This window comes from Cyrtonyx montezumae, unplaced genomic scaffold (genome assembly GCF_038088225.1).
Source record: "Cyrtonyx montezumae isolate F1298 unplaced genomic scaffold, pur_monq_1.0 scaffold_17, whole genome shotgun sequence".
Lineage (NCBI taxonomy): Eukaryota > Metazoa > Chordata > Aves > Galliformes > Odontophoridae > Cyrtonyx > Cyrtonyx montezumae.
Window position 1 is genome coordinate 23544925 of NW_027071903.1, and position 14846 is coordinate 23559770.

Sequence of the window (14846 nt, forward strand, 5' to 3'; positions counted from 1 at the left end):
GATTTTTCACTTCACGTGGATCTTTAAATGCAGATTCATTTATAAACAAATTTTCCTCCTTTTAAGAATAAAGCATATTTAATACCGCAGAACACCCCTATAGCATTAGATTATCACAGCCATTAATGATTTTTCCACCAAAACCCTTCCAACCTTTTTCATCAAAGCCCTTTATTCTCGAAGGATAAATTTTCAAGCAAAGAGGGATCAACAAACTAGTTGCTTGAAAGCTTTCCTGATGCTAGGCTGAAGTTAGGAAAGGCTTAATGAAGGCTTTAAAATCCACCAGGGCTTCACAATGAACATCTGACTCGGTGATTTATGCATATTAATAACCTCAGTCCTACTGAGGCAAGCTGAGCTGTACATGTCCTCCGAATCTTAATGTCTTCAGCTCCACTGGGATTATTACAAATGTAAATTTCTAAGATTCTCAGCTATTAATCTCTGTCTGTCCTCCTGTTCAGCAACATAATGACTAATTAAACATCAAAAGACCTGTACAGGAGATCTTCTTTGACAGCTCCTGGCCCAGCTCTCTTCCCAAGAGAGGAATTCAAATGACAGGGACAAGTGGGTAGGAGCATATGAGCAAGCTACAAATCACTGCTACGAAATCTAAAAATTACACATCAAAAATTACCACTCCCAACTGCCCAGCATAGCTGTTCACATCCAGTGGATAGCCTTCCTAATGGTAAGTTATGTGCATGTCAGCTAAACTGAACAGTTTCAGCCCACTTTACTTACTCTAAGTAAAACAATTAGTACTTACAGAAGAAGGCAAACCAGGGGGCACCTTTCTTACTTTCTTTGTCTGCAGAGGATCTGTACAGAGAAAGAAGACATTTCATCAATCTCCACACTGCAGATGGAGAAGAATAACTAGCCACAGCTGTTTGGTTTTTTTTCACAATGCATTTCTTATTTTTTAAATTCAGGCACTTTTTTTAGAATTATTCTGTGCAAATGAAATTTGTCATCAATACAAGAGGTACTTAAACATGTAACATGTGCATGTTCTTTTCTAAGATAAGGCTCTGATAAATAATTACTTGCAATTCTTTACATAAGGAGAGCAGTTACCCCTAAGAACACACCACAGGGTATTACACAGGTATACCCCTGTACTCTTGATCAACAAAGTAACACTGATGTCTGATAAGAAAAGTGGACTGGTTATCAGCATGCTTCCTTTCCCTTTCTGCAACTTCTGAGTAAGGACAGAAATCTAAAACACTGATACAGATTTCTAAAGCATTAAGACTATACCAACGCTGTAATAATAGCAAATCTAAAGATGTAATTACTTTTCTTAAGCAATAAATATAACTCAAATTTTCTTGCAACAGTGAAGTTGGAAGTATACCTGCTTCCTTCTATCAGTAGTAATATTCATAAAATGAAAGCAGCCAGCAATTTGACTACCTAACTCTACAATCATAACCAGTTTACTCATCTGCTACTAACATTAATCAGAACAGTATACACGTGAATTACAAGTTAAGAGATGTTCTGAAAATGAATGTTATCATTTCTACAGCTGACCCATTGAGTCTTCAAATAAAATAGAGGATTTCTATTTTTGTTTTCATTCAAAAGAGTATTATTACAATCTCAGCATAAGATACAACAAGAAAAAAATCCCACGTGTAATAAATGCACAAAACTGCAGGTAAGCATACTTGATGGATATATTTACTCTGATTATGTCATATGAGATGTTTGAAAGCAAGGTGATTTTTGCAAGAGGTATTTACACTGCACACAGAGTGTGTCCTAGAAGGGATCACTGGTTGATTTCAATGAAGTTAGAGGAGCAAATTTAAAGAGAGTTTGTTGAAAACCCTGGACAGGCCATACCTCAAACGTGCTTCAAATTCTTAACACAGTTGTTTTATACCCTTTTAACTAACCCATTTAAAAAAATAAAAAAAGCTATTTCACATGCGCATTCCCAAGCCACCAGAAAAGATTTGATATATCTTTCTTTCCTGGGATTGTGGAAAAAGTACTTTCATAAATTTGTAACCTCCATCTTCCCATGTTTCAGGTTCCAGTCAGGCAGATTTAAGCCATAACAGAAAGAGGAATATTATGCTGCTGTAGTTTGAAAAGATTTATAGCCCTAGTGGTCCCTATTCAACAAAAAACATAAATAGGAGTACCACTACTTCGAAAACATTACACTTACCTCCATTATGTTTAATTTAATAATATCTGGAGCTTAAATTCTACACAGTTCGAACAATAATCTAATTAAACTACGTATTCAAGTACAGAATAGAAATTAGACAATGTGGATTAGGATTCTCCCTCAGTTATTGTTTCATACAACTCCCCAGCATTTCTGCTCATGTTAACGTCTCTGTCCAGAACCCAAAGTCATCACGCTGTAGCAGGCACCCTGCTTCTCACAACCATAACAAGTTACAATTTCACTGATTTTTCACTGAACTGATGAGGGTAATCAATGAGCATAAATAACAATAACATACGTCTTTTCTATGGAAAGAAACCAGCAAAGAAAATATTTCACTGAAATTTCCTCAGATCGTTCAACTGTAACAGATCTGAAGAACGTCTGCAGTTGGTCTGCATATACCAAGGATCATGAATACTTCCAAAAATATTTGTAAAAAAAGGCAACATCAGATTAAATGATGGTTGTCTTGACAACAGGTTAAATAAGCTGTATGAAAAAGCACCAGTATGTAGGTATAGGCAAAGTTCCAAAGTCACATTTTTACAACCAAAGGTTTTAAATAAATGCATTAAAAAACCCAACAATTTGAAGCATGTTTAGGACTATTTTAATGCTCAAGAGTTTGCAGTTTTTAGGTAATACTGAAGTTACTTCAATAAATAATTTGAACTTGATGAAATGTTATTTTGGGTAAAGTATGTTTTAGGTTACATTGTTCCAGCAAGAAAGAACAAGGAGCATTCAAAAAAATACACAGACCCACAACAATCAATGACATAAAATGCTGACATTGAAAATACGTTAGCTTTTAAACCAGAATATCAGGTTACAGGGCTGGTTTTTATGGTTTGGGGTTTTTTTGAACTTACATACTCAGTTACTTGGGATACTCCTATAGCAGAAATGATAGAACAGCTGGCTCATTCTTGGTTCTCTAATTCCACAGAAAGTCCTTAGAGCTATGAAATACTACCAGCCACTATGGCTGAGAAGAAAAGCTCTATTTATCAGTTAATATCTCTAGAATGTAAACGCTCTTATAGTATTATAACTATTTTTAAGCAGGTTCTTTCCTGCCTATTTTGCAAAGTAGCTTAACTTTAGGATAAACTACTAGTTTCCAATTGCTAACAACTTTAAAGGCATGCTGAACCAATTACAATGAACTATGTATTGCCCTGAATAAAGTTACTTTTAGCATATAAAAGGATAATTGTTTCCCCTTTGTGTCTTTCCCCTACTAAATAATGGTAATGACCTCAAGGTCAGTCATTTCCAGGAGTTAATGATGGCATGGGTTAAGGGCACTCAGCTGGTCATCAGCTCCTATCCATCTGTCATTATTGCTTTTGCAATTAAGGGTTGTATTGGAGTTTCTTGTTTGTTTTATAACAAACGCTGATCAGTGTCAAATTCAAACTAGCACCTCAAAGAAAATTTTAATAATTCTGCTCTCTCTCCATACAGCATTTTGTTGGAATTTAAAGTGCTTGGTATAGAGCAATCTCCAGTATACAAGATGAGCTGACAAACAAAACAATCATATCTGCAGAAATGTGTCAAGAATGAAAGTTTAAAAACTGTCTATATTACTCACCAAGAGCTGGTGAGTCATGCAGTGGTCTTCGGCGCTGATTTGTGCCAGAAAATGGGTAGTAGGTTGTTCCAGGTTTTCCTGAGGATGACAGCTGACCTGGACTTCCAAGTCCCATATCTGACCGAAGCAGACTAGTCTGCAAAGTATACAGAGAGGAGAAAAATAAGGTTATGTAACAATTAAGCTGTTAATACATGATGCTAACAAATTATTAAATGCATACAGTACGCTTAACGTTTGTAGGCATTTACTAGGTTTTCAATGAAGGCCTCTGAGTTCAGAAAACATCTGATAGCATAATTCAGAAAGGTAGAGAAAGTTTGGCTGTAAGCCTCCAGACAACAGAATCACTTCTTTAAAGAGTCTGAATGAGTCAATCCAAAGTTAAGTTCTAAACAAAAATCATAATACTTTGTTTATTCTTCTAAATAACAGCTCATGCATTATACAATATAAAGATAATTGATAAAAACTGCTGAATTTACAGTGTGGCATCAGGTTCTAGTACATACTTAGAAATCCAGTTATACTACATTCATAAAAACATGAAAGAAACATCCCCCAAAAAATCACACAAAAGAGATAACAGATTAGATTAAGGCAGAACATAAAACTTTATGACATTTTAAAAGCTTCAACACAGTATCTGAACACACTCTGTTCCCTTTTCAGCTTCTGCTGGTGATTTATGTGAACTCATGTTTTTTCATGGTTGGTACCATGCATAACTTTGTTTTAGTCCAACAATCCCCAAACAGTGGGTTGAAACCCACGGAAGTCTTTTTGTGCAGGAAACATAAACCAAGCAGTAAAAATGGACTCACTGGAGCTTTAACACTGGATGCTGCATACAGCTTTCCACTTGAGCTAACACCCATGGCTAAATCACTTTACTTTGCTTTTCATACATTTAGAAAATCAAGAGTGTGCTTTAAGGTCACCATGGAGCAGCAGCTTTCAGATACAAATTATCTGATGCTCATTTCTTCACTCTAGGTTATTATGCAGTCCAGTCCTCATACATAGGAGAGGTAAAACATATGGCTGTTGGTTGGCAGGATAACGATCATGTCTGCCTACATTCAAATTGTGCTAACCTTTCAATCACCAGATGATGCAAGACAAAAACTGCTGACTGGATTAACATTTACACCAAAACCAGCCTGAGCCATCACCTAGTTAAGTTTCCTGCTTTCAGCCCCAAAGTTCCCAAGTCTAGTTTTCTTTCCTCCTCCACGCCGCACGCTCCAAAAGCCACAGCCAGGCTCTGCAGGCAGCACAGCTACAGGCCCCACAATGGCAGCAGCTGCTTCAGCAGTGCTGCTTCCCAGGCTGCAGCAGCTCCCTGCAGTACATGCACACACCATTGCTTCTTGTTCTCCTTCACCTGCTGCATTAAGGCCCAAGTAGGAAACTTGGACAATACTTTGTGATAAGCACTTCTTTGAAACTACCACTGTCAAAAAACAAAGACTAATTCCATAAATTTTGTACTTGTCTCAGGACTTAAATGAAAAAGAAAGATGACTTCCAGCCCAGGCTTACCCAGAACTGAAGGAAAGCTCCTGCACATAGCCCCTGTGTTAGAAGTGCTGTGACAGTTCTCTCACATAACAGAAGCAAGGCCCCAGTGACAGACAAGAGATGCTGAGGCCAAGAGGGACCTCTGCATCCAGTGAATCCCAAAATGCAAAACCCATACTTCAGAGGTTGTCTGCTCTATACTGTGTTTGGTTACGAGTTTTTATTCCTCACAAATACAACAAACAATAACCACAACCAAGTGAAAAAAGCCAGACCAAATGACCAAGAAGCACCACTCAGAAACCCACAGCCCTCTTCTGCCATTTCCACCATCAAATGAGGCATCTGTTTAAAATTTCATAATTGTTCTCAACTCTTCCCAAATAAAATAAAAATAGATGTCATTACTCCATCTTATTGATTTTTCTGCCTGTCTGAACCAATTGAAAAGCAATATTGATTAGGACTGATCCTTTCCTAAGGGCATCTGATAAAGAAAGGAATACAGAAATACCTCTGAGGATAGCAAAAAGGCTTTGTATTACCAGCACCAAGCTTCTCCTGCCTAACTGCCTGAGGTCCCTACGCAGAGGTAGATAGCTTACACACTGAGTTTGCAACATTCTCCATAGAGAACATTCACTCTCAGTCCGAACCTCATCTGCCAAGTACGAATCCAATTACTAAAGAATAATCAATGACTGGTTATTCTCCTGAACACTGCTGAGTTCTGTTTGGATTGCTCTTATAAATAAAAAGGCGTCATCCTTAAAAATCTGTCTCTTTGCATTTTATAAGGCATATTTCCAGCTCTGAAACAAACAGGAACTTATTTAAAGCAGTACTTTCCCTAGGGAATGTTTGTTCAATAACCAACCTAAAAAAAACAACCCACACCCTAAAAAGACTTTTATTACAATTGACTAAGAATACAACAATCCCCATTCCAAAGACACTGGAAGAGAGAAAAGAGGTAAACACACTACTTTACTTCTCAAGATAATCTCTTACAGAAAAAGCCAAACTGTTTTGATAGTCTCAAGGGAAACACCATGACCTGAGCTCAGAAATAAAAATACTTTTCTAAAAAACAAAACTAAGCACCAAGGGCCACAATTTAGACAAAGGCTACAGAGTCGTGCCAGGGGTGCCTTTCCTGAAAATTATTTTCAGAAAAATGAAATGCAAGGAAGTCATGTATTCAACTGCTGAAATAGTGAGGTGGAGGCTCGAAGAGGATCGTATCTACATAGGAAGGGAGGGAGACAGTATCTGTGTGTATTGAAGCACCTTTGTCACAGAAAACAAGCAACTTTGTATTGCAGCTGCATTTACCTCCAAGCAAAACTAGTTTCCATTCAAACAAAAAAAATAATCAACCATATGCTTATATTAAAATGGTATGTGTGAGAGCTTAAAAGAAAGAGCTCCTTACTCAAAACATTTTAAATAGTTTTAAAATTGATTCTTTCAAAGGGCTTCAGAATACAAGAAACAGTTTGACTATTTTGTTAGTTTTCTTGTACATAGCCAAAATGTTCCAGCCCTGAGAATCCCAGTGACATAACCTGATGCCAAAATTCCACTCTGCCTTCAATGAACTCCAAGGACACTGGCCAGCAGAGTCCTAATTTGATGGTAAACAACACTCTTGATTTTCTTGCTTTGATATTAAAAAATGTGGACAAGTAAAAGCCTACAGATGTCCTTATACAATACTCATTGAAGGTCTCAAGCATTTGGGTTATACGCAGATAGGAAAGCCAAGCCACGCTGAAATATATTGGGCATTTATTAATTTATTTTAAACAAATACTATCCATACGCTATCTTATTGCATATAGATTTTTGAAATGGTTAAACTTTATTTGTTATGCACAGTTGACGTTGTGATTCTTTCCAGGAATCAGCCTTTTTAGTGATTCAAATCTTGCTTGAATTAACTTTTAAAAGGCAAACCTATTAGCAAATACTTCAAGAACTCAAGATTCCTGGAGCAGACAAAGCCAAATTACGCAACAGTATGATCCAAATACAACTTTGCCTTAACTTTATTCACTGTCTTATATCAAAAGAATACTATGGTTGAGAATAAAAGTAATGGTCCTTTATATGCAACCAGTTACAACAGGGCCGTTGTGTTGGCACAAAAACGCATTCTGCTGTGGAAATGAGAGTTCACAGAATCATAGAACAACCCAAGTTGGAGGGGCTCACAAGGATCACTGAGTCCTGACTCCACACAGGACCACCCGAAAAATCAAACCTTACGTCTGAGAGCGTTGTCCAAACACTCACTGAACTCTGGCAGCTTGTGGCTGTGCCACGGCAGCCTGTTCTGGTGAACCTTTCCTTACTTCCCAGCCTGACTCTCCCAGTGGATCTCCACACCATTCCCTCGGGGTCTGTCACTGTCCCCAGAGAGCAGAGCTCAGCGCTGCCTCCCTCCTGTGAGGAACTGCAGCCGCCACAGGCCTCCCCTCAGCATGGTCTGCTCTGAGCTGAGCAAACACGGGACCTTGGCTACTCCTCATACCTCCTGCCTCTAGACCCTTTACCATCTCTGCTGGACTCCTTTGGATGCTCTGTAATAGTTCAGCATCCTTACATTGTGTCACCCAAACTGGCACACAGTGCTCAAGGTGAGGCTGCACCAGCAGTGGGACCATCCCCTCCAGCACCCAGCTGCAGCACCGGGCCTAGTGCAGCCCCTGCCCTGCTGCCAGCCATGCCCACCCTGCTGCCAGCCATGCCCTTTTGGCTCACAGGGCACACTGCTGACCCCTGTGCAACTTGCCATCAGACCCCTTTCCATAGGAAAGAGTTACAACTCCTCTCTCACCGGCACTCTCAATAAACTAGTCAACTAGTTATTTTTTCTAGCTTTTGGAATTAGCTTCCTTTTCAAGAAGTTTATGCATTTAGTCCCGGTAGTGAGGCTCCTATTTGAGGGAGGCAAACAATCAAAGCACTCAAGTGTTTATATAGCAATTGGGGCTTAGATACATTATTTCACTACTGCAAAATAACACAGCAGCACTCATCTCAATCAAATCACTCGGTTTCCTGATAGCAGGCAGAAGGCAGCTGCACAAATTGCATGAAAGAGAAAAACTAGGACATCCTTAGAGACAATCTCACTCAGCATTTCTCAGAATTATGCAGAACAGGCAGTAGAGGTGCAGCTCCTGCCTTACTGTAAACCTGAAACACCACACAAGCAGAGTAGATGTTTAGCATTTTGTTGCTTTAATTGAAGCAACCACAACAGAAGACTTCACGTATGTATAGAGCGTGTTGTAATAGTTTATATGTCCTGCTTTATGAATACACCTGACAACATGCATGCAGTAGTTTAAATGAATATAGCAAAACGTAGGAGTCAAACTCTGCTAAACTTGCAAGGCCCCCCAGTTAAATTGCGCATCTTGTTATGCAACTCCAAAGGAAAAGCTAGCACAAAATTAAACATGGAAAATTAATTGCTCTATGAGATCCTAGTGCAGCACAGAGGTTTGGGATGCAAATAACCATTCACCTGAGTTCCATGCAATCCCATTTAGGCCAAAAAAATAATCAATATAGAAAATGTTGAATTTCACTTCACTCAAGTCCACAAACTTCGCCAACTGTTATGAATATGCACTCCAAGACAGGAGCTGAATTTGGAAAAAAAATAACCAACAATGACATATAACATAAATTCATTTTAGATTAAAATTCTAGAGATATGTTTGCAATTATGACTATGCTGTTAAAGAATCTCATCCTCAGAATACCATCAAATCGTAATGTGAAATAACGTTACCATTTTGGGAACAAAGGGACCTTGAATGAGTAATCAATAGCAACTGGCAGAAAATGAGGCATTAATTATGATCTTCTCTAGCGTTTTGTCTCAAACAAGGTTTCATTAAATATATTGTGCTAACCTGTACCTCTTCAAGCCATTACCAATAAATTCAATACATTTTTGGTCTGTTTCAGGAGTAGAAATAAATCAGAATTAAAAAAGCAACAACAAAACATCTGAGGTGTTATATGATAACTTAAGTATTTTTTCTTGATCAATTTAAAGGAAATCAGGGGTTGCTAATAAAACATCTCAGGAGAGGATCCTCTAACAACATGCTGATAATTGCAAACATATTCCTCATTTAAAAAAAAGATACTTAGATCTTATAATCTCAATGTAGTCTCTTGAAAATTTAATTACCATCTCCTATACCTAAAGTATCACGCAGGTTTGAGAAGATAATGACAGTCATCCATCAACTGCATCCTGCCAGTGTAATCAGGCTAATCTAGCTCACTGGAGTAAAAAACAGCTACCTAGGGTACTAAACACTGAAGTGATACAACATCATAAACAAAACAACAGACATTTAGTTCTACTGTCTTCCTAATTATCATTAACTCCGAAAAATACCAAGGTATCAATATATTGTTTATTCCATGCTTGTGCCTAAGATCCACTGCTATGGATAATTCTGTTCATGTGCATTCAGTATTACTGAGACTGAGCACAGGAACAGGGAATGGTGAAGAAAATATCACAGGAAGAAGTTTACACTCAATTCCAAACACGTTTTTTAAGCAACGGGAGCAGTGAAGATTAAATGTGAGGGGAATAGAAACATTCTGTATTTCTTCTGCATTCAGACAACTTTAAAGCAGCCAATTAATACCTTCCTCCTCTTACATGACAGTGGTTTCCCTACAATGATACCACACACTCGCAAGACCACAAATTCTGTCTTCCACTTCTAAAAGCAGCACCCTGCTGATGTTGGTGTCCAGAGTCCCTGAGGTTATGCTGGCTCAGCTTGTCTTTCCTCATTCCCCCAGGCAAGGTATTTTTGCATTGCTCACTGCATTTTAGCAAGGTGTTACTAAGCACTGTGATTACAGGTCAGGCTCCTTCCCTTTGCATCTCTTTGCTATGCTATGGAAACAATAATTTGAATGTCTTCCTTACTGTGACAATACAAAAGTAGGAGGTTTGCAGAGAACTGCAAAATGTCAGAAAAGAAGTAGCTGAGGATTTACTCTTTTTTTTTCCTTCCATACAAGTCTTCTCAATTTTCTCTGTGTTCACAATAAACAAGTGTGATAAATAAATAACATCATAAAAGACCATATGCTGAATCTTCCTTACAGAAGACAGACTATAAAGGATATATTAGGTTCAAACTATCCTTGCATCTCTGTCTCTCCCTCTGCATTTTCAGCAAAATGATTTTAAAAGACTTCACATGATTTGTAGAATGCTTCATTTACATGGTGGGGAAGCTGTGTAATCCCTCTCCTACACAGCCAAGAGAAAAATCTCAGTGACACCAAGCAGAAAGTCAGAAAATGTGTAAAATAATGAGGGCTCAAAAATCTAGGAACCAGACATCTCTAGGGATTTAACATGCAAAACATGTACATTTTTACATATGATCTAATGAAAGGGAATCCCAATACTAGAGGATAGTTGATAGACTGGCAAACCCAGTGAACACATAGCTTTGGCTACACTAGTGCCATCCCAACTACTCCCTGCGAATGTTATGTTATCCTTCTTCCTCTACTCTCTAGAAATCTGTGGCACTAGGAGCACTGTCACCTTGAAAAGCACTCTCCTACACATTCAGAACCAGTACAAGATGGATAACTTAGTTCCTTGGAAGAGGGATCAAAATGGATCCATCGACTGACAATCTGCTCAAGCTCCACTCCTTGCCCATCCCAGGCAGTAACTGCTCAACAACAGGTTGCCTACATTACTTCCCAGTTCCAATTTTCATCTTGAAAGCAGTAACCTTTGCAGGTGCAAAGTCTGGGATGGAAAACTCTCCAAAGACGGCAAAGGAAAATGGGAGCTAAACATATTATAGGAGTTGGAGACTGAAAGAATAAACATTCTAAGAAAATCCCCAGGGCAATCCAGCTCATTAAATCTAGGTATGGTTAGGAGAAGAGAACTGAGCTAATCTTTTCCTCATCCTCTAATAATACCATAAATACATAACTGAAACGTACCCAACTCTGAGGCAGAAGGATGAATAGACAGTAAATATTTATATACATACTGTATATATATAGATGTACAGACAGAATGTATTTATAAAATAAATTAAAAAATAAAAAAGAAAATCTGCATTTCGTGATATAAAATGTGCATTCTTCTTACTTATGGAGAGGCGTGTAAAATATATCCATTGATTTATAGAACATTCATTACCTTAAACATAATCAAACAATCAAAAAAAAGGAGGCACAAAAATCCACTACTTCTAAATAGTGTGAGAAAAAGACAGGCAAGCACAAACGTAAGTAACAGTTCGCCTGTTTCCTGTAGACACTTAAAATCATTTCTCCCAAAGCTGCTCCTGCTTTATAAATAGCATCCCTCTACCCTGCTAACCAATTCCCAACACCTGCTACACACTTTGTTCAAGGGGATGTCTCTCCTGATTAACTTCAGGTGGACACCTCTAGCTCTGGAAAAAGAAATTGAGTTTATGCCCAGTATTTCTTTTTTTAAACTTTCTAAAAAGGCTCTGCCTGCAAGCAGGCTCCCTGTCTGCAGAGACAGAAAAGCTTTTCCCAGTAGCACAAGTAGTAATTTGCTTCTAATTAATCATAATCAAGAGGAAGTAACTTGATTTTACTTGAGAAGTAAAATGGAGCAAAATATAAACTCATGTTTGGACATCCCATCTGCCTCTAATCTCTCTCTCTCTCTCAGCACCCACTCCTTTTAAGACAGTATCAGCTACAGAGTCCAGGGTTGCTACTTCAGCTAAACTGTGTCAGCTCTTCCCTTCAGAAGATGCATTTCTAGAAGGCACACAGCTCAGATAGGAAAATCTGCTTTGAGAGACTCTTGATGTCAAAGATGTCAGAGGAGAAGAGATTAAAAAGAAAATTTACAAAATAAAATCAGTTTTGTTGGCTTTTAAGTTATATGGTACTAACTCTCCTCCCTCCTTCCATACTTAAAACATATATATGCTTTTTTCCCCCCCATAACTCAGTATTGGATAAAAACAGACATTAAGGTCCTCTCTACAGTTCCTTACGTGAGTTAGGTAGGACCCATTTGTAGCCTTTTCTAAGGCCACACTGCTAAGAAAGGCCCAGAACATCATTTCCTTTTCTGCCTCACTCAAAAAATCCATCTAAAACAGTGAGGACGAAAAGCTTTCTTGTTTAATAGACACTTCAGTTTGAAAAAAAGAAAATGCATTTTGTTTCCACAGCTGATGCAATCTGACAGTTTTCATTAGTACTACAGAAAATTCTAATACATCTTTTTTATTTAACTACAAAATGGGATCCCCTCTGTGGCACACGTGCTTTTCTATAATTAGATTAAGTTTAAAGCCTACACTTTTTTCCTTATTATATACACTTACATTGAAATTTATATTCTATATTTTTATATATGAAAGAATTAGTAACTTATTCTACTAACAGTCATTTAATAATTAGGAAGTTAAAAAAGAAAAAGCCCAAAGGGATCTGAAACACACCAAGTGAGCTGTGCTTAACAGAGAATTATCTAGCTCTAGTTGTCCCTTGAGCTGCATGATTACTTCCTCATCAGCAACCTAGGTGTGGTCTAAAGATGTCCCTTTCTCACTCCTAGGACAACTATTTGAATTTTTGTCTTAATTTGAAGCCTTTAATTAGTTCTGTTTGTTCGGTTTTAACTTTTCAATAACACTACAGTGCCACAGGAGCAGACAGCACAGCCCTATGTCAGAACCACTGCCTGATCACTTCTCTTCTGCCTGATCTCTTCTGAGCATGGTCGGAGGCATCAGAGCTAAGGAATACAAAACAAGTTTCTGGGTATAAACAGAATTCCCACAGAGAGAAAACTCCTGAAACATCAGGAATGTGCATAAGAAAAGAAAAAAATGGTACCCACTGACATCCATCAATGTTTGTTGAACATTTATGGAGCCCAACTAGTGGATGTCAGCACAGCGGAGCAGTAGGTGATGCATTTTAGCAATGGTGACAGTGGGTCACCTCTGCTGGTACAAATTGTTCTAAGAGCAACACGCAGGCTGTTGTTCATCGCTGACAAAAATGCTCAGCTAGTGGAGGTGACTCTGTTGAGAAAGAGTGTTTTGTAGCTAAGAACATGCTCTACCGAAGAGTCTTATTGTGCTCGTGGTACATGTTGTAGTTTCCATGGAAATAAATAGGAGGCATTACTTTCAGAGACTCTTATTTACAAAGCCATGGGGAAGCATGTTAGTGATATGGTGTAGGAGCTCTCCTATTAGAATAAAGGATCATTAGAAAGCTGGCTAAGCTTTCCAGGAGCAACTGCAAAGACAGACAGCCACGCTGCTGTTTGAGGGCTACACTTGCAAATGGAGAAATCTGTTGGAATCTTTCATACACAGGTGAAGAACAGCCACATTTCAAGCTGTGATTTGTTACAAATACCTTTTTCTTCCTTGACTCACATTTAAAGTAACATCTCAGCTGCCAGATACCAGCAAAGCAATATTCTACTACAGTATTCACAATTACTCATTTTTTTTTACTTTCAACTTTTTTGTTCTTAAAAAAAGAATAAGTATTTTGCATTATATTTTTCACACTGTTTGCTCTTTCACTTCTCAGTAAAACTCATTTTTGCTTTGGATGTACTTTCATACATACATCATCTCTTGATATACTCGTGCCTGCATGTTTAAAGTTCCAGGTGTTGAATGCTACTTGATGCTTTACTTAAAAAAATAGTAATAATTCATTAAATCTTCTGCATTCTACTTTATGTATCTTACAGTTATGTAATTTAAACATCAAAATAACACTTTGAGTTTGTGCTATTCAGAATTCTATTCATTTTTTGTTATGCAGCAAGCTAGTAACTGCATTCTACTTTGGATACCTACTTCCAGTCCGCCTTGCTAGTTTACCAGGAACATAAGAGCTCTGCCATTTTTGCCTACGCACATTATGAGCAAGCTTCTGTTTTCTCTAGACAACTCAAATTTGTCATCAGAATAACCAGGCAGCAAGTAGCAATGCTACAAGTTTTTCAGAATGTGACTTATTTTCAGCAGCAGTTGACATTATACAGACTCCAGCTTGTGACTCACATGCAGCCTGGTTCAGTGGTACTGCTACCCATTAACTACATTTTTAAAAAAGAAACTAACACTACTTACTTCACATAGGGATTCAGAATGAAATATTTACTTAACAAAGACAATCACAGACAACGGGGAGCAAAGGTGAGAACACACGTTATCTGACTGTCTTTTATTCCCTACGTTTTCACATTTTGATCTTGGTCAAAATTGCTCTCTATATTAATTTTTGATAGACAGTAACTTCATTTTCATGAGTTGTTCTCTTCTATTACACTTCACTGTGTGAGATGTTGAAGCATCCTGTCAGACACTAACGTCTGCAGGATTGTAGTAATATTGAGTATGGACTTTTCTTCAGGTTTTTCACTTGATCGAATGACTTTAAAGTCTTTTTTAATTTGAAGGAGGC

The 14846-nt window shown here is 37.9% G+C and overlaps 1 protein-coding gene across 5 annotated transcripts in view; it reads right to left on the reverse strand.

The window, feature by feature from the left end:
* The window catches only part of TCF12 (transcription factor 12), a 151913-nt gene that overhangs the window by 47374 nt on the left and 89693 nt on the right, over nt 1-14846 (reverse strand). For all 5 annotated transcript variants that reach the window (XM_065733797.1, XM_065733795.1, XM_065733794.1 and 2 more), the window contains exons 8-9: nt 3804-3939; nt 776-828 (exon numbers count right to left, since the gene is read on the reverse strand). In XM_065733797.1, the coding sequence (XP_065589869.1) occupies nt 776-828; nt 3804-3939 (189 nt within the window). The remainder of the gene's footprint in view (nt 1-775; nt 829-3803; nt 3940-14846) is intronic.